The 22,583-nt window shown below is 42.9% G+C and overlaps 1 protein-coding gene across 1 annotated transcript in view; it reads right to left on the bottom strand.

The window, feature by feature from the left end:
• Positions 1-22,583, bottom strand: part of Bub1b (BUB1 mitotic checkpoint serine/threonine kinase B) — a 55,823-nt gene that overhangs the window by 14,452 nt on the left and 18,788 nt on the right. The window contains exons 7-18 of the mRNA XM_075961773.1: positions 20,755-20,969; positions 20,345-20,436; positions 17,866-18,095; positions 13,432-13,544; positions 12,825-12,940; positions 12,068-12,117; positions 9,117-9,174; positions 8,232-8,340; positions 3,354-3,628; positions 2,508-2,641; positions 1,514-1,654; positions 878-978 (exon numbers count right to left, since the gene is read on the bottom strand). Of these exons, the coding sequence (XP_075817888.1) occupies positions 878-978; positions 1,514-1,654; positions 2,508-2,641; positions 3,354-3,628; positions 8,232-8,340; positions 9,117-9,174; positions 12,068-12,117; positions 12,825-12,940; positions 13,432-13,544; positions 17,866-18,095; positions 20,345-20,436; positions 20,755-20,969 (1,634 nt within the window). The remainder of the gene's footprint in view (positions 1-877; positions 979-1,513; positions 1,655-2,507; positions 2,642-3,353; positions 3,629-8,231; positions 8,341-9,116; positions 9,175-12,067; positions 12,118-12,824; positions 12,941-13,431; positions 13,545-17,865; positions 18,096-20,344; positions 20,437-20,754; positions 20,970-22,583) is intronic.

Genomic DNA, 22,583 nt, shown 5'->3' with positions numbered 1-22,583 from the left:
TAGCAAACCCTTTGTGCAAACACAATTGCTTCCCTAAGCTTTAAAAAAATGAAAAAGATTAGGATGGCAAAAGACTCCAAAAGTAAGGCCCGAGGACATGGCCCAGTGGTGTGGTGTTTGCTTCTACAATGCCTATATTCAGTTTCTAAAACTGCAGAACAAAAACAAAAAACAATCAAACAACAGCAGAAAACAAACAAACAAACAAAAAAAACCAAGCACGTTTAGAGTAGAAGGTTTTAAAATTCTAAGGGAAAAAATTTTAACAAAGAGTTCTATATCCAGTCAAACTACCAATCAAGAAAAGATGTAGAATAAGGAATTTTCTGACCCAGAGGATTTAAAAAACTTTATATTGCCTCCTTTTCCTCAGAAAACTATTAAGTACTCATCCAAAATGAGAGGAATTAAGCTAAAAAAGAAATGGGAGAAGCCGGGTGGTTGGAGGTGCACATCTTTAATCCCAACACTCGGGAGGCAGAGGCAGGCGGATCTCTGTGAGTTCGAGGCCAGGCTCCAAAGCTACAAAGAAACCCTGTCTCGAAAAACCAAAAAAAAAAAAAACAAAACAAAAAAACCCCAAAAACCCCCAAACCAAAGAAAAAAAAGAAATGGAGAGAATTAGGTATCTGGGTGTCTGATATCTCCCCAGAAAGACAAAGTGGACAGAATACTCAGAAGGCTTGGGTACAGGACAATCTTTACACAATAGTCCCTCATTTCTGATCTCTGATCGTGACATAGAATGGTGACTGATTTTGTTGATGGCTCGCCGATTTCCCAGTAAAGTAACCAGTAGACAGGTGTGACAGTACCATGGGGACACAACTGTCTTCTTTGCTTATTTACCAGGTAACAAAATTAGAGTCAGTCTCACCTTTATCATGGTTAACTCGGCCGAGTCTCTTGGTGCCACCCAGAGTAACTTGTAATCGTCACATATCAGGTACTCTTGTTTAATGCAGTAGTCTTCACTACCTGTGGAGAAGGTTTGATTCCATGTGACATCACTGTGAGCATATGGAGGTCCTAACACTATCTCCCAGCAAAGGGGGAGAGGTACTAGTGTATTTGCCAGGAAGTAGCTTCTGGAATACTTTTCAAAATCATTTGTTTAAAATCAAAAGGAGGGCTGGACATATGGGTGGCTCAGCTAAGAGCACTAGTTCCTTCAGAGGACCTGGGTTTGATCCCCAGCACCCCCATGGCAGCTCACCATCATATGGAGAACCCCAGTTCTAGGGGATCCGACAGGCATCACAAACATGCAGGCTCATAAAAATCAATAAATCAATCTTAAAAAGTATTATTTAATACTTTTATTTAAAATAATACTTTTAAGGAGGCAAATAAAAGTGCCATTGTTACTATGGCATGAAATTACCAATGTGTTAACCTCTATAATGTGATTTATTACAACCTAGGCACGTTCACAGTGTTCATGAGCTCAGTGTTCAAATCACTTATTTGTATGCTATCATAAGCAAAAAAACAGGTATTCAACAGTACTTACCTAACTCAATTTCCTTCCCTACTTCCAGGGTAGGCATTGGTCTGTCTTCCACAGAAAACTCCGCAAAAGCACTTGACTCTGGTAGGGATTTTAGTAGTTGGAGTCGGTATTGTGAACACCAGGGTGACTGAACAGCATTTTCTGTGGAGAAAATAAGCATCATATATAAATTAATGTTTAGGACTGGATGGGTGATGGCACATGCCTTTAATCCCAGCACTTGGGAGCAGTAGGCAGGCCGATCTCTGTGAGTTCAAGGCCAGCCTGGTCTACAGCAGTTCTCAACCTACAGGGGACTCACATCAGATATGTACATTATGATTCATAATAGTAGCAAAATTGTAGTTACAAAGTAACTATTAAATTTATGGCTGGGGGGGGTCACTACCACATGAGGAACTGTATTAAAGGGTCTTCCTAAAGCATTAGGAATGTTAAGAGCCACGGGAACATAGAGCAAGTTCCAGCATAGCCAGGGTCACACAGAGAAACCCTGCCCCAACCCCCGCCCCCCAAACAAACAGACAAAACAAAACCCAAACCTGGGTAGTGGTGGCACATGCCTTTAATTCCAGCACTCAGAGGCAGAAGTAGGCAGATCTCTATGAATTTGAGGCCAACTTGGTCTACAGAGGGCATTCCAGGACACCCAAGGCTACACAGAGAAACCCTGTCTCAATCCTCACCTAGGCAGTGGTGGAGCAGGCCTTTAATCCCAGCACTCAAATGGCAGAGGCCAGTGGGTCTCTGAGTTCAAGGCCAGATTGGTCTTCAGAGTGAGCTCCAGGGCCACACAGAAAACCCATGTCTCAGAAAAACAAACAAACAAGAGACTAGAGGGGAAAAGACTCCAACAAGATTGCAAAATCAGCACTGCCAATCTGCCAACACTCATTTGCCTTGCGTACTTATGAATTATGCTGAGCTACTGCTAGCTTATCTGAACGTTCCCCAGGCAGCGTAAGGAGCCTGCCCACAGGCTGGGCGCATCTACCTGCAGCGTCAGTAGTTAGCTCCAGCTTCTCGGGGAGCTGAAGGCCCTTGATGGAGGAGGTACTCGACACGGAAGCAGAGGATCCAGAGAAGGCAGATGAGTGTGTGGCTTCACCGCTGTCTTCAATAATTGGGCTGCAAGAAACAAAAGTGGAGCTGTCTTCAGGCATAGTGTATACCAACTATGTTAGAACTTTTTAAATTTTTGTAAGATTCATTTAATTTTCTGAGTGTTTTGCCAGCATGTATGCAGCGCACCAGTGTCAGATCCCCTAGGACTGGAGTTACAGAGGGTTGTGAGCTCTGAGTGTTGGGAACTGAACCTGGGACCTCTGTAAGAGCAGCTTCATATATTTTTAATTTATAAATTTTACATTGAATTCATTTTGTAATAAAATTTATTTTAAAATAATTTATAGTTGCTATAATTTTTATTAGTCTCACTTTTAAAGCACATCATTTTCCCAAAGCAGAAAAAAATTTTATTTATTTACTGTATGTACAAGAGTGTTCTGCTCACATGTTGTACACAATTTGTATGCCTGGTACCTGTAGAGGTAAGAAGACAATGAATACCGCAGAACTGGAGTTATGGCAGCTGTGAGTTACCACGTGTGTGTTGGGAATCAAACCCGGGTCCTCTACAAGAACCAACTCTCCTTCTGTATCTTTGAGTCTCATTACCGTCAAAATTTACTTCTTATCCTCAAATCCAATGTCATTACACTGACATTACACCAGAGAGAGACAGACTGTCTTGTTCAGCATCTGGCAGACAGTGAGAGCCTGACGCCTGTTCACTATAACCGATAAGCTCACAGACCAAGAGAGCAAACACTCCAGTCACCTCAGCTTCTTGACGCTGAGGGTCTGGCTATAAATAGTGGCCATTGCAGTGTGATGGACTTCAGTGGTCTTCCCATCCAGATCCTCCTCCTGGGACAGTCTCTCAGGGTCAGAAGGGATGCCCTTCAAGGACGGCATCTCATGGAAAGGAGTAGATGCAAAACGAGGTGCTCTAGCAAAGTAACAAGTGTCCTCGGGGATGGGACACATGGTTACATTCCTGAAACTGGTGATGGTGGCATCTTCACTCAAAGGTTCAATTCCTGTAAGTTCATCCTAAAGTAAAAACAGAATAAACACAGCTTAGCTGAGCTAGTTCAATAAACACGTGAATGGTGCGCGCGCACACACACACAGACATCAGATCACTGACATGAGATTTAGAAATAAACATAGCAAGTCGTCTAGCTGAAGACAATTTAAAAAGCATAGTTCAACACTGAGGAAGGTGATTTTGTACTTCATCAGAAAATATACTGTGAGGGCTCTCCACACATGGAAAGATTGCTTCGTGTCCTCTCCCAAGCAATTCTACCTCAAAGCTGAAGCACTGATACCACTTTTCTCACTTAAAAAAAGTATCTGTGGGCTTAGCGAGACAGCTCAAAGAATACCTGCTGCCTTTCCAGAGGACCCAGGTTCAGTTCCTACCACCTGGATGGGCAGCTGAACTCCAACGGCTCCTCCACAGGTGCCTACTACACACACATGGCACTCAGCTGCAAGCGCTCCTCCACAGGTGCCTACTACACACACATGGCACTCAGCTGCAAGCGCTCCTCCACAGGTGCCTACTACACACACATGGCACTCAGCTGCAAGCGCTCCTCCACAGGTGCCTACTACACACACATGGCACTCAGCTGCAAGGGCTCCTCCACAGGTGCCTACTACACACACGGCATGCATTTACAGAACCGCACACAGATACAGATAAAAATACTCTTTTTAAAAATTTCTTTAAATGCCAGACCTTTAATCTCAGCACTCAGGAGCCAGAGGCAAGCAGATCTCTGAGTTCAAGGCCAGCCTGCTCTCCATAGTGAGTTCCAGGATGGCTAGAGCTACATAGTGAGATCCTGCTTTGAAAAAACAAATTAAAAAAAAAATCAATTCTTTAGAAACCGGGATGGTCACAACGCGGGTTGCATTTTTAATTAACCAATCTGCGCATGTGTGCATGCATGTGAGCCATGGCATGCATGTGGAGATCACAGGACAACTGTGTAAGCCACTTTTTCCTTCTACCATATGGAACTCAGGTTTCACATTGGCAGCAAAGCTCACCAAGCCATCTTGCTGGCCCCAAAATGTCTATTTATTAGAAATGAGTTAAGGGGCCAGGGTTATAACTCAGTGACAGTCATACAATATTCATGGGGCTCGAAACTTGAGGACTACGAGGAAAATATAAGACAGCTTAGTCAGGTCTTCTAGATTATTCCCTATTTTTCATTACTCAAAACTATTTTAAAATATACACAAATTTTTATGAACATCTAAATGTTCCTAGGATAAATATTCCTAAAATAATTAGCTAGTTGTAAGGCTAAAAACACTAGGCTTTTATTATTTTAACATGTATTGCTTAGCTGCCCTGAAAGATTAAACTACTTTATATATTTACCTACAATATAGGAAATGCCCACTTCAGTTAACCCTCATAGATACTAGATATTAATTTTCTAGATTACCTACAATTTGACATATCTGACACATTTTGACTCAAAATTAAGGAAGCAGAAGTAGAGGTATACCTCAGAGAGATAGTGCAGAGATTTACAATAGCCTAGTCCACACAGAGAGCTCCAGGCCAGGCCTCCCTCAAAAAGCAAAGGAAATTTAAAATAAAACATTTAAAGTGGGCAGCCGGCCTGGTCTACAGAACAAGTACCAGGACAGTCAGAGTTACACAGAGAAACCCTGTCTAGAAAAAAACAAAAACACAACAAAACAAAATTTAAAGTAAAATAAATCACTATTATGCATCAATCTATTAGTTTAGACATTTTAAGTATGACTGGAAGGGAAGCTAAAAAATTCAGGTAGATACTTAACAAAATCCAAGAAAGAGACTGCAAAGGGAAAGGAGGAAAGAGAGAAGAGAGAGAGAGGAAGAGAGAAGGAGAAGGGAGAGAGAAGGGGAGAGAAAGAGAGAGGATATGAATGATAAGGCCCCTTTAATATCCAGCTACAGGCCTAACCCCTACCCGGGGAGCTTCTCAGGACAAGGGCACCCTACTGTTTTCAGCCACTGTGCTTTCACAGCAGCCAGGGACTAACGGCATCAGAATCACAGAGGAACTTTCCCAATTGATTTAAAACAAGGGGAAAAATAATGCTTAGATTCCTCTCCAGAAATTTAAATCACATAAAACTGGAATGGGACCTGAGTATCTTCCTTCAGTCATCAAAGTCTCCCATGGCACTGTCACTGAAGCCACTCATCATGTCCCCAGAACAATCCTCAAATTAAACACGCCAGCCTTCCTCAAGTGCCTGGGTGCTAGTCTGCTGAGAAGCAGCTTTTGTCCTTCCCTAAAGTTTCAACAAAATGTCAATGCCAAGGCCCATGCTTGTTTTTTGTTTCAGTTTGACTTGAACCTCTATACAGCACATTCTTACCCCTGGGTGTTAGGACTATGCAACAGTAGTTAACAGAATAGCCAGGGGCCATGAGAGAGTGAGTAAAGACACCTACAGCCAGGCCTGATGACAGTTACATGAAGTTATATGGAGTAAAGAGATAACCTGACCTCTACACGCATGTGCAAGCACTCACACATAAACACAAAAAACTAAATGTAAAGAAAACCAGAACAGGAAGGAAAAATTGTTGGTCTACATGTTTCCATTGCCACAAAAGGCATTTTACATTGGAAGTGTGAGAAGACTGTCAAATTAGTGACTCACCTGACCTTTTACAATTCTGGGATCTAATCCATCACTCCCGTGTGTCAGTGTTCTGGTGAACTCTGGGATCTAATCCGTCACTCCTGTGTGTCAGTGTTCTGGTGAACTCTGGGAGCTAATCCATCACTCCTATGTCTCAGTGTTCTGGTGAACTCTGGGATCTAATCCATCACTCCCGTGTGTGTCTCAGTGTTCTGGTGAACTCTGGGAGCTAATCCATCACTCCCGTGTGTGTCTCAGTGTTCTGGTGAACTCTGGGAGCTAATCCATCACTCCCGTGTGTGTCTCAGTGTTCTGGTGAACTCTGGGAGCTAATCCGTCACTCCTGTGTGTCAGTGTTCTGGTGAACTCTGGGAGCTAATCCATCACTCCTGTGTCTCAGTGTTCTGGTGAACTCTGGGAGCTAATCCATCACTCCCGTGTGTGTCTCAGTGTTCTGGTGAACTCTGGGAGCTAATCCATCACTCCTGTGTCTCAGTGTTCTGGTGAACTCTGGAATCTAATCCATCATTCCCGTGTGTGTCTCAGTGTTCTGGTGAACTCTGGGAGCTAATCCATCACTCCTGTGTCTCAGTGTTCTGGTGAACTCTGGGATCTAATCCATCACTCCCGTGTGTGTCTCAGTGTTCTGGTGAACTCTGGGAGCTAATCCATCACTCCTGTGTCTCAGTGTTCTGGTGAACTCTGGGATCTAATCCATCGCTCCCGTGTGTGTCTCAGTGTTCTGGTGAACTCTGGGAGCTAATCCATCACTCCTGTGTCTCAGTGTTCTGGTGAACTCTGGAATCTAATCCATCATTCCCGTGTGTGTCTCAGTGTTCTGGTGAACTCTGGGATCTAATCCATCACCCCCGTGTGTGTCTCAGTGTTCTGCTGTGTTATTTTATAAACACTTCACCCCTCAGGAAGAATCTGCAGTACCTGCAGCCCCTTCCCATTACCCTCTCCATTAATCCCATCCATTCTGCTTTATCCTGGACACTTCATGCAAATAGAACATAAGTTCCTTTATTTACTTCTATTTTTTATTTTATTTTCTTTTTTATTTTTGGTTTTTCAGGAAAGGGTTCCTCTGTGTAGCCATGGCTGTCCTGGAACTTGCTTTGTAGACCAGGCTGGCCTCAAACTCATGGAGATCTGGCATGTGCCACCACCACCTGGTTAGTAACTACTTTTTAATTTAAAAAGTTTTTATTTTATGCATGAGTGTTCTGCCTGTTTGTATGTTAGCACACCATGTATGTGTGGTACCCATGGGAGCCACAAATGGGCGCTGATCACTGGCATTATAGTCAGTTGTGACCTGCCAGGTGGGTGCTGGGAATCAAACCCAATACCTCTACAAGAGCATGTGGTCTTAATTGCCCCTAGGATTAACATTTTAAGGAATGACCAACAATTCTTCCAAAATGACTGTCCCAGGTTCTAATATTTCTACATCCTTGCCCTCCAACACTCATTATTACCCCCTCTTGATTATAGAAACTCCAGTACATACAATGTAGTATCTCACTGCGGCTCCACTCTTTTCCTGGTGACAACATTCTGGAAATCTTCCCATGGCTTAGTTCAACAACGATTTTAATTTTAACCCTAAACTTTCTGAACAACATCTAGTCATGCACTCAAGCTGGGCTCAAACTCAGTACATAGCCTAGGCTGACTCTGAACTAGAGTCTCCTCTACTTCTACAGCCCACTAAGATTAACGCTTGTTCAGCACTTAATCCTAAACTTTTCTTTTAAACTTAAATACCTAAATTGTATTGGGGGTAGGGGAAACCGGGGTCAGAGAGACAACCTGTGGAAGTCACTGTTCTCCTTTTACCACCTGAGACCCAGGAGTCAGTATCAGGTTGTCAGGCTCAGCAGGAAGTGTCTTTATCTGCTGAGCCATCTAACCAGCCAAATGCTTAACTGAGAGATCCGAGTGAAAGAATTCACTAAGTCCACTGATGTGAACTTACACAAACACCAGCAGATACATCCTCATTTGAGGCAATGATTTCTGTAGTCTTGAGAACTGCAAGGGGTCTTCGCTGGGCTTTGAGAGCCTGTGGAAAATCTGCAGCAGGACTAGGAGAAGACACATTCCAGTTAGCACTCTCTGTATCTGTATGAAAATAACAGCAACCCTGATTCAAGCCTTTTGGTTGTTTGAGATAAGGTTGTATAACGTAGTCCAGTTTGGTCCTGAACATCCTATCTCAGCTCATTCTTCCCAGTCCCTGTGTACACCAGGGTCCGGTTACTCTCACTCACAGACTAAAATACTGGGACAACATGGCCCAGTAGGTAACCATGCTTTGTAGTCCACGCCTGCTAACTTGAGCTCCATCCCAGAGAACCAATGGTAGAAAAATATACTCAATTTACAAAAGTTTTCATATAAGAAAAACTTACAAAATTTTTCAAAGAATTTAAAATAAGATCTGGTGGTGGTGGCACATGCCTTTAATCCTAGCACTTTGGAGACAGGTGGATCTCTGTGAGTTTGAGGCCAGCCTGGTCTACAGAATGAGTTCCATGAAGTTCTACAGAGAAACCCTGTCTCGAGAAAAAAAAAAAAAGAAAGAAAAAAGAAAAAGGAATTTAAGATAAAGATCCAGAGAAGTGACTCAGTGGTTACGAGAACTGATGCTCCTACAGAGGCCGGGGCTCGCCTGATAGTACCGATCCACACCCTTTACTGGATATCGTGGGCTTGTGTGGAGACACATGCAGGCAAAACACCCAAATAAAAATATCTTTATTTTAACTTTCAAATATCTAAAATTTTAAGTGAAAAATGTACTTATATAGGAAGATCTATTCCTAGCTCCCCTCCCCCAAAATAAACAACAAAATCAAACCTTTTGTCCTTTCCGTCTGAAAGAAACTCATCAAAAATGGAGAAAGGCATGCTGGGACCTATAGAAAGAGAAACGGGTTTTGGGAGTGTTTGATTCTTCAAGAAAACTATAGAAATGAATTAATGCTGTGTTGTTCAAAAGAAAAAGCATGATTGAAAAAGACAGTAATTCTGTATGTATGTACATGTCTTGTGTGTGGGTACAGTTCACGCACATCAGTGAGTACACACATTTGAAGAGGACAGAAAGGAGCATCCCAGCCTGGAGCTGCATAGCCTGTGCTGGGAACCCAACCTGGGTCCTCTGCAGGCAGCACGCCCTCCTAACCACTAAGGCATCTTCCTAGCCTCTGATTTGTTTTTATAATGAAAAAGTTAGGACATATAAAAATAGATACCATTTCATAATAATCACCTAAACATGCATGACTGTACTTCATCTATGTTCCCAGCAATGCTACTTCCCAAACATGGCCCTAAAGATCCAGAACACTTCATTTCATCTGTAAATATTTCAATGTCTTTGTAAGCCTTTTAAAAGGTTCTTTTTATTAACTAAGGAATAATATCTATAAAACTAATAATTTCTGAACAGTCAGTTCTATATTTTAGTAATTGTTCACAATGTTTTTTTAAATGTGTTTGAATTGGAAATGCATAATGAGATCTGTATGTTGTCAATAATCCAAAGTCTCTAAAGCTTTCCCTCTGGACCTGGCGATCTGCTCAGATGAGAGGATCTTGTCAGCACAACTGATCCCTGGAACTGACCTGACAGAGGACTCGACTCCTGAAAGCTGTCCTGACCTCTGCATATGTGTAGGTCACGCATGCACAACACAAATAGATAAATATGGGGGAAAAAAACCTTTAAATCTTTTATTTATTCATTTCTTTCTTTCTTTTTTTTTTTAATTTTGAGACAAGGGTTTCTCTGTAGTTTTTGGTGCCTGTCCTGGAACTAGCTCTTGTAGACCAGGCTGTTCTCAAACTGACAGAGATCTGCCTGCCTCTGCCTCCCGAGTGCTGGGATTAAAGGCGTGCCCACCACCACCTAGCAATATTCATGTTTTTACCACTTAAAACATTCTTGTGTTTAATATTTACGTATGTGTGAGCAAGCATGTGGCGGTCAGAGAAAAACTCGTGGACGTCAGTTCTCTCCTTCTACCATGTGGGTCTCAAGTCACTGTATTTGGTGGCAAGGGCCTTTACTGGTTCTGATGTCATTTGTTACTTATATTTTTTATAGCTTACATTTTTTTGGATAGCTTTTTTATAACAATCATGTGAAAAGAAACTGAGAGGGAAAATGGAAAATGTATAATCTTTTTCAACGCAGCTTAACAGATGGGAAGCCTAATATTTTTAACATATTTTAAGGAGAAAAGAAACCAATCTGTAGCTGGAGAGAAGGTTCGGTGGTTAAGAGCACTGGCTGTTCTTCCAAAGGAGCCCAGTTGAGCCAGATTCAATTCCTAGCACCCACATGGTAACTCGCAACTCTCTGTAACTCCAGTTCATACATTCTCATACATGCATGCAAAATAACGAATGCACATTTTAAAAAAATTAATAAAGTGCGTTTAAAAAAAAAGAGCTAGTTGGCGGTGGCACACACCCTTAATATCAGCACCTGGAGGCAGTGGCAGGTGGATCTCTGTGAGTTCAAGACTAGCATGGTCTACAGGGCAAATTCTACACAGAGAAGCCCTGTATCAAAAACAAAACAAAACAAAAAACCAGTCTGGGGCTGGAGAGATGGCTCAGAGGTTAAGAGCACTACTTGACTTTCCAAAGGTCCCGAGCTCAATTCCCAGCAACCACATGGTGGCTCACAAGCATCTATAATGAGATTTGGTACCATCTTCTGGCCCGCAGTCATACATGCAGGCAGAACACAGCATTCACAATAAATAAATAAATAAATAAATAAATAAATAATACATACATACATACATACATACATACATACATACATACAAAGAGCCAATCTGAATGTTCAAGACCTAGCCCTCTTTAGGAGCTCCTTCTCATACAGGGCTGGTTGCTGGTCCTGCTAACACTTGCCTAAGTGCATAGTATGAAAGTGGAGATTTGAAAAATATTTATTTTTCATGTGCATCAGTCTCTCTGTGCAGTCATGTGCATGTCTTCATGACCGTGTGAAGGGGTTGGGATAATCTTCTACACTGTGAAGACGTGTGTTTCACCTCACCTGCCTAAGGCACCTTCTGACTGGTTTAATAGAGTTTAACAGTAGATAGCTAGGCAGGACTTCCAGACAAGAGAAAGGAACTCTGGAAAAGAATCTGAGGCAGGAGGTCTGCCATTCAGATGCAAGATGAGTCAGACATACGGTATCAGAAGTAACGAGCCACATGACAGAACATGATAGATTAATATAAACAGGATATTTAAGTTTTAAGAGCTAGTTGGGGAAAAGCCTAAGTTAGGACCAAGCTCTGTCATTACTCAGGAGCTGACACTCAAAGACCTGCTGCTACATGAGGGTCAGTGGGTTCCGAGGAACAAACTCAGGTTGTTGGGCAGCGAGTGCCTGTCATTCTGCTGTCCCTAAACTAAGTACTTCAAAGTAGTGAGAAATCCTATGAAAATATTCTCTCAAATCACATATAATGAATTATATGCGCTTATAATGAGTTCCATTATTTAAAGACCAAACAAGACTCTATGCACACTCTGCCCTTTTTTTACTATAATTAAGGTGATAGCGCACGCCTTTAATCCCAGCACTCAGGAGGCAGAGGCAGGCAGATTTTCATGAGTCCAAGGCCAGCCTGGTCTACAAGAGCTAGTTCCAGGACAGGCTCCAAAGCTACAGAGAAACCCTGTCTCGAAAAAAAAAAAGAAAGAAAGAAAGAAAAGCATTTACTGTTACATAGTGCATTTATTGCCGGTGTCCCTCCCAATGTGTCAAATACAGCTTACCTTTAGAGTCAGGCTGTTCTTGCAAAATGCTTTTAGCTGGTGAGGTTTCCCTGTGGAGAAATTTGTTTAAAAAAAGAAAATGTGCTTACTACCCACAGGAAGAGCCTTCTGTTTAGAGACAGATCCCACCCTGTCCGAGGCGGCCTTAACTAACTGCAATGGGGATGGATGGTTGTGACACAAAGACACACGAGTGTGAACAGCAGTTATCATGTGTGTCAAGTTTTTGAGTTTTGATTTGACTGTATAAATTCAATGTACATAGCACCAGGTTCATAAGACATTTCACACAAGTATGCAATGTACTTTAAGTATGTAAAGTATAGTTCTCCACTCCACCTTTTGTTTTCCTGAGATAAGGTCTGACTATGTAGGCTACACTGGTTTTGACGATTGAGTCACTCTGCCTTAGCCGCCTGAGTATGACCACTTTTATTCTTTGTGGGGGGACAGGGCCTTATGGATCCCAGGCCAATCTCAAAGGCTACTAGCCTTGAATTCCTGACCCGCTGCCTTCGTCTACGTAGGGTTACAGGACGTACCACTGTGCATGAACAGGCTCTAGACACATTGATTTTTATTTTCACCAAGGAACAGACAGTACCATATATTCTTTCATTAGCACAAAACCTTATGTTAAAATTTGTAAAACTCATGTCTCAGTACTGTCAAGAAATGGAAGAGCCTTCAAGTCACCAGAGCCCACAGTGTGTCCTATGGGCTGTGAGCACCATGCCTTCCACCAGAGTGGTCTTACCTGGATTGAGAGCTTGGTGGGCAGACAGAGCGGGACAGAGACACGCCCAGCATTTCCTGAGGCTGTGAAGCAATCTGCAGTCTGGCTGCCTCCTCTATGGGCACCTTCTCTTCTTGCTGTTTACATTAACATAAATAAAACCAATGTCCCTCTCATTCAGAAAATGCTATTTATATACTCTAGTGCTAACATTTGCTTTATCACCTTCTTCTAGACAGCTGCCAACCACATCAGATGCCAGTATCACAAAAGCACTCCAATAATCTAGGGTCCTAATCAAATTGGTACTCTATATTCAACTGAGCAGTGGCAAATATATATTGAATTTTAAAAACTAACCCCATTTTAACAGACCATGACTAAAATATAAAGTTAATATCAGAATTAATAAGAATAATAATTGAGAAGTCAGTGAATTACATCACTTATTTTACATGTCATAAATCCCATTTGAAACCACTTGTTAAATTACTTTCCGGCTAGTAGTAACTAAAAAACTACCAAAAAAAGAAAGTATTTTTTAGGTTGGGCATGTAGATAAAAGATAGAATTCTGGCCAGGTATGCCTGAGTTTTCTGTATTAAAAAAAATAGCAAAATTTTTTTACCTGGTCCCCAGCTCTTTCCTGCTGAATAGTCTGGATTTCCTTTAGCTTTCTCTCCATCTCCTCAATCTGTTTCTGCATTTCTTCCCTCTTCTTTGCACTGGTCAGCAGTTCAGCTGCAAACAGTGAAGTTAGCTGAGACATTCCCCCTCACAACAATCCCTCCAGGAAAGACTGCCTCCGGCTCACAGCCTCATTACCACTGATGAAAATGGAAAAGGGGAAGTGAGTCCTCAATTTGAGGTGGGGTATCCATTCTTTGATGTATGTAATCAGGAAAAAAGCAACACCTATCATGCACAAGTACAATGAAAAATAGGTTCCAATGATACCAAGTCCTTGGCCATATGATGCTAACACCCAGATATGGCAGAAACACACAAAGAAATAAGAAAATCGCCGGGCGGTGGTGGCGCACGCCTTTAATCCCAGCACTTGGGAGGCAGAGGCAGGCGGATCTCTGTGAGTTCGAGACCAGCCTGGTCTACAAGAGCTAGTTCCAGGACAGGCTCCAAAACCACAGAGAAACCCTGTCTCGAAAAACCAAAAAAAAAAAAAAAAAAAAAAAAAGAAATAAGAAAATCATTTAGCATTCTAAGCTAGCTTGGACTACAAAGCAAAAGTTTCTCAAAAGCACTAAAGGTATTTATACGTAAAACAGGGCAGGGAAATACTTAACTGACAGCGTGCTTGCATATCACAACCCTGGAACTGCAGTACTTAGGAAGTAGAGGCAGGACGCTCCAAAATCAAAAATCCTAAAATACACAGTAAGCTCAAGGCCAGTCAAAGTTACATGAGACTATTTCTCAAAACAAATAAGCAAGCAAAAACAAGAAACCACAAAAATAAAGTGGGGGGACGGTGCAAGGTGGCAACACACAGGACTGAGGCTACAGCCCGCTGATAGAGCACTTAGCATGTAGTACAAGCTCAGTACCCAGTACGGCACCAAACAGGGGGTGGTGTAAAACTGTATACAGTGGATGAAGGTATGAAGCTCATGGCTATTAAAGACCAGTGACCAGGAATCATTTTGATAAAATGCTGTGATAAAGCTAAAACCTGAATGATGAAAGATTAGTCACAAGACCTGGGCAAAGTTTGTTCACACAGGAAGACTCAAAGGAAAGCCAGCTTGCTTGGAGCACAGAAGAAGGAAGGCAGTAAAAGATGAGAACAAATGGCGCTGTGGAAACAGGCGCTGGGTTTGGCACACGGGCTTCTGGTGACCAGGACCAGAGTTGTTTGACAAGAAAAATAGGAATGTCTCAGAGAACACTGGGCAGTGAAGACTGACTATCCTTTCAAGGGAGGATGGCTCAGTGGTAGAGAGTGTGCCATGCAAGCACAAGAACTGGAGTTTAGATTCCTAACACCCAAGCAAAATGCTGGCCCACTTGTAACCCCAATACTTGGAAGGTAGGGAGAGAAGCGTCCCCAGAGCAAACTGGCTTGCCAGACCAGTGTATAGGTGAGCTCTGGCTTATCAACACTCTACCTCAATGAAGAGGCAGAAAGTGATGGTGGAAACACCCAATGCCAACCACGTCAACCTCGGGTCTCCCACACAAAAGCGCAAACATGTGAGACATACACAAGTATGAATGTGTGCTGGGAGTGGCACTACTTAAGAAGGATTAGGAAATGTGGCCTTGCTGGAGGAAGTGTGTCAATGGGGTAGGCTGTGGGATTTCAAAAGCCTAAGCCAGGCCCACTGTGTCACGTCCTGCTGCCTAGAGTCAGGATATACAACTCTCAGCCCCTGCTCCAGCACCATGTCTGCCTGCAGGCTATGATGCTTCCACCACGATGGTCAGGGACTAACCCTCTGAAACCATAAACCAGCCCAAATTAAAGTGCTTTCTTTTTTAGAGCTGCCTTGGTCATTGTGTCTCGTCACAGCAACAGAACAGTGACTAAGTGAGAATGCAAACCCCGTACTCTCCCCACGCACATGCACACAGGAGAAAAATTAAAGAGGGCTGGAAGATGACTCAGTGGGTAAGTCTTTGCACCCCAAGATAATACAATTCTGACAACCTGAGTTCACTCTCCAGAACCCACCTAAAGGTAGAGAACCAATTAAATGATGTCATCCTGTATCCTGAGTGCTTGTATGTGCTCCCCTGCCCTGAACAATGAGGAAGGTTTGTTTTTGTTGGTTTTTTTTTTTTTAAAGAAAAATAAGTTTGCTCTTTGGTGAAGTAGGAAGATAAGCTAATGGCTCGAGGAGAACATGGGGATAAAAAGGAACTTTAAAAACTGCGGGCATCCATGTGCATAATGATAACAGTAGAAACAGGAAAATGCTGGAGGGAAGAAAACCTGTCCAGGCAAACACTTGAGAAATGTATACCGTCTTTCCAGAAAGAACGCCAGGGAGGGTGAATGGGCAGAGACGGCAAGTAGGACAGCAGACTTGACAGAGACACAAAATGAGATGCTTCAGTTCTCTCAATGAACTAAGGGAGAAAACCAGAGCTGCGGATGTAAGACTTGAAAACGTGAGAGCAGACTAAATTTATCCACACAAACCTCACTAACGCTCAGCTCAGGGATTTATTCAGCTGAGAATAAAATGCATTCCATCACACGTTGGTATAGAGGTATGAACTAGAAGTTTTCCTTAGAAAAATAATTGTATCTAGGTACCTCCTCCTTATTTAGTCCTTGTTGACAGGCTCTTTGGGGGTTTTGGCGGTGTTTTCTGTGCCACAGACTGACTGACCCCAGGTCTTCACACATGCCAGATAAGCACGCTTAGTACCAAGCTTCACCTTCGAGCTCAGTTCCTATTTTAAAAACTTTGTATTATTATTGTGCGTGTGATGTGCCTGCACAGGAGACGACTCTTTGGCGTCGGTTCCCTCTTTCCAGCTTTATGAGGTCCTAGGGGTCAAACTCAGGTCACCAGGCTTGTGCAAGTTCCTTTACCCAGTAACCATCGTACCAAGCCCCAGTTCCTGTTTTTATTTTATCTCTTTAACACTTATGGGTAAGGGTGTTTTTGCCTGCATATACCTGTGTACTACTTGTGTACCCGGTGCCAGAGGCCAGAGAGGGTGTCAGATCCCCAGAGTTAAGGTAACTGTGTTCTGATGTGTGTGCTAGGTAGAGAGCACGGTCTGCTTAAGAGCTAATGCCCTGGACTCTTGAACCATTTCTCCACTCCTTCAGTTACTGATTTTAAAAAGGCCACACTCAGTCTGGTGTAGTGGGACACACTTTTAATCTCAGCACCCGAGAGGCTAAGGCCAGCCTGGTCTACACAGTGAGATGAGACCTTGTCACAAAAACAAAAAGGCCTCACACAGCTGGCCCCTGGCTTTGCAACCATGTCTCCTTCCCCCATTGGCACATAGGGCCCATTCTTCAATATATCATCTGAGATTTATTTTATCCTCTTGTGCTAGTGCCCTAAGGTCTTCAATATCCGCTTTCCTAATTGTCAGTTCATCTCCTAACACCCCAACTATTGTGGAATAGCCAACCCTTCTGTATACTGTGTAGATACATGCCTCTGATTGGTTTAATAAACAAGCTGACTGGCCAATAGCTGAGCACGATGAAGTTACGTGGGAAAGACAAACTGAGAGTGACAGGATGAGGAAGGATGGAGTCTGAGAAGTCGCCAGCAAACCTCTGAGGAGGCAGAACGTATAGAAAATGAGGTAACAAGGCATGAGCTGCATGGTAAAACATGGATAAGAAATATGGGTTAGCCGGGCGGTGGTGGTGCACGCCTTTAATCCCAGCACTCGGGAGGCAGAGGCAGGCGGATCTCTGTGAGTTCGAGGCCAGCCTGGACTACAAGAGCTAGTTCCAGGACAGGAACCAAAAAGCTACGGAGAAACCCTGTCTCGAAAAATAAAAAAAAAATTTTTAAAAAAAAGGGTTAATTTAAATGTAGAGTTAGCAACAAGCCTGAGCTATCGGCCGAGTGTTTGTAATTAATATTAAGCCTCTGAGAGCTTCAGAGTGGCTGCTGGACAGGAAAGAGATAGCTCCAGAGCTGGGACTGCTTTCTGTTCCCCTCAATTTCCAAATCTTCCATTAATTTCAGAATGAGATGATCTGAAGAAATAATATAAGTAAGTCTATAAGTGACTGAGAGATGCCTGAATATGTTAATATAAATAAACTGCCAGAGAAGTTGAGGCTGAGCATTTCAGGAAACACTAAGAAAGGCTAGGTACTTAAGGAGGAGTGCACCTACATGCACACCTGTCATGGCTGCCTGCTTTTGTGGTGAAATGGGGTGTCCCTGCACTCTGACCACCTTTTCTTCTTTTACTCTTGGGCACAGACTCTGTTTTCTAGGAGGCAGCAATGGGAGCTCAGCATGTGTATAGTATACATCACACAAAGATACAAGTAATAGAGGCAATCTCTCTTAGACTTGAAAAGAGTTACTTCTTACAACAACACACACACCTTCCCTTTGCTCTTTCAGTTTCTTCCGGAACACTTCAGCTCGGATCTCCTCGAAGGAGAACTCCCCGACTCCAGCATAAACCTTTTCCTTACAGTACATCACCTTCTCCTTCCTCTCTTCAGGCCCTTGCTGGTGACTCTGAACCCTCTGCAGAGGGTCTCCGTCCTCCTTCCCGGGCTTTCTGGTGCTGAGGACATGGTTGATACTAGGTTCAATTTTACATGGTGTCCTAAGAAAGCAAAACAATTATCAATCACCCCAAAGTCAAATGAATTTTTTTTCCTTTTTTTTTGAGACAGGATTTCTCTGTAGCTTTGGAGCCTGTTCTGGAACTACCTCTTATAAACCAGGCTGGCCTCGAACTCTCAGAGATCCGCCTGCCTCTGCCTCCCCAGTATTGGGATTAAAGGCGTGCGCTACCACCGCCCGGCTCAAATGAGTTATGTCTTATGTATTTTGCCCAAACTAGATGGACAATGACAGCCTTGGGACTTTATGTGACTCTTTTCTGAAACAAAAACAAAGAAAGTAATATTTTAAAATGGGACTAGAAATAACCCACAAAAATCGCCAGTAATTATGTTCTAGAGCTCAGTGGCAGAGCGTGTGCTTACACTGATCAAGACAGAGTCTGGCCCAAACACTAGCTAGAGAGGTGTGAGTCCTGAGGACCACCTATGCCTTTAAGAAAATTAGTAGTGACTTAGGCCATCAAGTTCAAAAGATCATACACCAAAACTTCTTAAACCATAAAGCACACACACCAAAAAAAAAAAAAAGCCTTTCGTTTTATAAGCTAGTTGGCTCAGGTGTTTTTGACAAGGACAGAAATTTAACACAGTTAGGTTTGAGAAATTTCAGCAAAGAATAGCTCTCTTCTTAACTTATGAAGGACAACCACAAATCATTAAGAAAAGTCACTTGACTGGGCATGACGGTGCTTGAGTATAATCCTGGCATATGAGCTGTCCTCTGACCTTCACATGTACACGACAGCCACATGCCTAGAATTCTAGCATTAGGGAGGCAGGCGCAGGATTTCTGTGAGTTCAAGGCCAGCCTGGCCTACTAGCAAGTTTCAGGATACCCATGGTACATAGTTGAGACCTATCTTTAAAAAAAAAAAATCAAATTTAAAAAATAGAATGGCATAAAACTAAATATCAATTCTATAAAGGTTCCAATGGCTTCCTTTGTTTTGTTTGGTTCAGGGAGAATTTTTGCTCAGAACTGCACTGGCTTTGTAATCCTACGGCACCTATCACACAGTGTGAGGGATAAGTTAGCCAGCAGAGTCTGGCGTGATGTTGTAGGTCTTTAATCTTAGCACTCAGAAGGTAGACAGGCGGATCTCCATGAATTTACGGTTAGCATGGTCTACACAGAGACCGTCTCACATCTGAGATACGAGGAAACCCTTATACTGAAACAGACTTGAACCTAGTACTAGAACTCACAACCTAAAGATCAGATGAAAGCTTGAGCTGATTATCTGTCATTTGCCCTGATTTTTCTTATAACAAAAATATTAGGGGGCTGGAGTTGGTTCAGCAGTTAAGAGCACTTGTTCTTGCAGAGGACCTGGGCTTGAAATCCCAGCACCCACATAGTAGCTCACATTGCCTATAACTGCAGTCCCAGCAAATCCAGCCCTCTTCTGGCCTCTATGAACACCAGGCATGCATGTGGGACAAATGCAAACACACAGGCAAAACATGCAAACACACTAAAAAAAAAAATTTAAATCTAAAAAACAAAAAATATTTTTCCAAGTGTTAAGGATCAGGAAGGAAAAGAGACCCCTTCTAATTATTGTCAGCAATGAAGCAGCATGTCTCACTTAACCGCAGGGGCTGTGTCTGTCACATCAATAACCATAAACCTAATTATTAAGTTCATGGCAGTTGCTCGGCTCTAGTGTGCATACACAGTGAACACAAAGGAGACAGAGCTTTGTCTGTTTTCGCTCCCACCACAAGATGCCATTGGAACCATATAAGCGGTACCTATTATTTTAAGGTATATGACTTTCGTTTATGTGGCATTTGTTTCTCTGTGAAGCTGTGATTCTGCGCATGTCTAAAACACTGGATGGTCTAATAAAGAGCTGAATGGCCAATAGCAAGGCAGGAGCAAGGATAGGTGTGGCTGGCAACAGAGAGGCTAAACAGAAAGAGAAAGGAGGAAAAGAAGGATGCTGGGGGCCAGTCACCCAGCCAGCCACAGAAGAAAAGTAAGATATACAGAAGCAAGAAAAGGAAAAGTCTGGAGGCAACAGGTAGTCGTAATAATTTAAGTTAAAGGCTGGCAAGAAACAAGCCAAGCTAAGGCCGGGCGCTCCTAACTAAGAATAAGCCTCTGTGCGTGATTTATTTAGCTGGGTGGTGGACCCCCCAAAGAGGAAAAAGAGCAAAAATATCACACAACACCTCTGCCGGCCTTAGTAATGCCCACGGCAAATGATCTGAAGGCACTCACATGACCGTCTGTTGAGCGCTCTCTTCCACATAGGGAGTAAAGCTGGGAAGCGAAGGAAACACGGCTGCTACAGAGGCTGAATTGCCACGAGGCTAAAAATGAAGAAAGAATTAAAATGATTATTCTATATACTATCACAATTTATGCAGACAATCTCTAAATAGTGAAGAAGTTAAGTGATATTAAAATAGAGCCAGGGAGGATGGTGTGTGACTGTATGCTAAGGCGTAAAAAGCTGAGGCAGGGGCGTGGAAAGCTGAAGGCCAGTCCGGGTTACATAAGTTCAAGGTTAGGCTAAGCTAAATAGAGGCCAACCCAAACAAATAAACAAACAAAGCAAACAACAACAACAAACCAAGACAGATGAATCTGACGTCTTCACTAGATTGACAAATAGTCTGAGTCCTTACCCTATATTCCAAGGGTCGGTCTGTGTTCCACGGGCCTGGCTGTAGCTCATTCTCTTTGTCCCTTGGGACGGGGGGTGCCTTCCACGGCTCGACTATAGGTTTAGGTAACTCTGCCCTAGAAGTGCTGTCAGCATTTTCATCAAAAACAGTGACCCTGCAGTTACTGCGCAGCTGCTGAGGAACTGCACTCTGGAGCCCTCTGCTCTGACCTGGAGCTGGGAGAAACATTAGGAACATGACACGTAAGAGCTTTGATTATCAACTCAGATGGATATAAGATATACACAGTCTGCTCCAATTAAGGGGGATGCTTCTACCAGAGTCAAAATGAGACTGAAAAGATTATTTTTTCTTGAAAAACCTTAAACTGGGTTGAAGAGATGGCTTGGCAGTTAAGAGCACATACTGCTCTTGCAGAGAGACCTGAGCTGAGTTCCTAGTGCCCACATGGGGTGGCTCATAATCACTGTAATTCTACAAACCCTTCTCTGGTCTCCACGGGTACCTGCACTCAACATGCATGTATCTAAACACAGACCCACAAACATACTAATACTTAAATCTTAACTTCCTTTCTCATGTTCTCCCTCCTTCTGCTCTTCATCTGGACCTTGAGAGCTCAGTCCAGTGCTCCAATGTGGGTCTCTGTCTCTATCTCCATCCATTGCCGGATGAAGGTTCTATGGTGATATGCAAGATATTCATCAGTGTGGCTATGGAATAAGGCCAGTTCAGGCACTCTCTCCTCTGCTTCCTGAGGCCCTAGCTGGGGACATCTCCTTGGACACCTGGGAACCGCTCTAGAGCCAAATCTCTTGTCAACCTTAAAATGACTCCCTTAATTAGGATATCTTCTTCCCTGCTCCCAATATCCACTCTATCTCCATCTCAACCATCCCATTCTCCCAAGCTCTCCCCAATCTTCCCCTTCTCCCTTCTCTCTCCCCCTCTCCCCTTCCCCTCACCCCACCCCCGTGTTCCCCACTTTTGTCCGGTGATCTTGTCTACTTCCAATATCCAGGAGAATAAATATATATTTTTCTTTGGGCTCACCTTCTTATTTAGCTTCTCTAGGATCCCAAATTATAGGCTCAGTGTCCTTTGTTTATGGCTAGAATCCACTTATGAGTGAGTACATACCATATTCATCTTTTTGGGTCTGCGTTATCTCACTCAGTAAAGTATTTTCTATTTCCATCCATTTGCATGCAAAATTCAAGATGTCACTGTTTTTTACTGCTGAGTAGAACTCTAATGTATATATGTGCCACACCTTTTTTTATCCTTTCTTCTATTGAGGGGCACCTAGGTTGTTTCCAGGTTCTGGCTATTACAAATAGTGCTGCTATGAACATAGTTGAACAAATGCTTTTGTAGTATGATTGGGCATCTCTTGGGTATATTTCCAAGAGTGGAATTGCTGGATCCTGAGGTAGATTGACTCCCAGTTTCCTGAGAAATCGCCATACTAATTTCCAAAGTGGTTGCACAAGTTTGCATTCCCACCAACAATGGATGAGTGTTCCCCTTACTCCACATCCTCTCCAGCATAGGTTATCATCGGTGTTTTTGATTTCAGCCATTCTGACAGGTGTAAGATGGTATCTCAAAGTTGTTTTGATTTGCATTTCCCTGATCGCTAAGGAGATTGAACATGATCTTAAGTGTCTTTTGGCCATTTGCGCGAGGGGTGTGTCCACCCACTGAGACAGTGCGACTGATCTAATGGGAGCTCACCAAGGCCAACATGTGATCAGACCGGACTCTCTGAATGTGGCTGACAATGAGGGCTGACTGAGAAGCCAATGATAATGGTATTGGGTTTTGAT

This window comes from Microtus pennsylvanicus, chromosome 2, assembly GCF_037038515.1.
Source record: "Microtus pennsylvanicus isolate mMicPen1 chromosome 2, mMicPen1.hap1, whole genome shotgun sequence".
In the NCBI taxonomy this organism is placed as follows: Eukaryota; Metazoa; Chordata; class Mammalia; order Rodentia; family Cricetidae; genus Microtus; species Microtus pennsylvanicus.
Note: the sequence above shows the minus strand (reverse complement) of the source record. Positions and strands in the feature narration are given on the sequence as shown.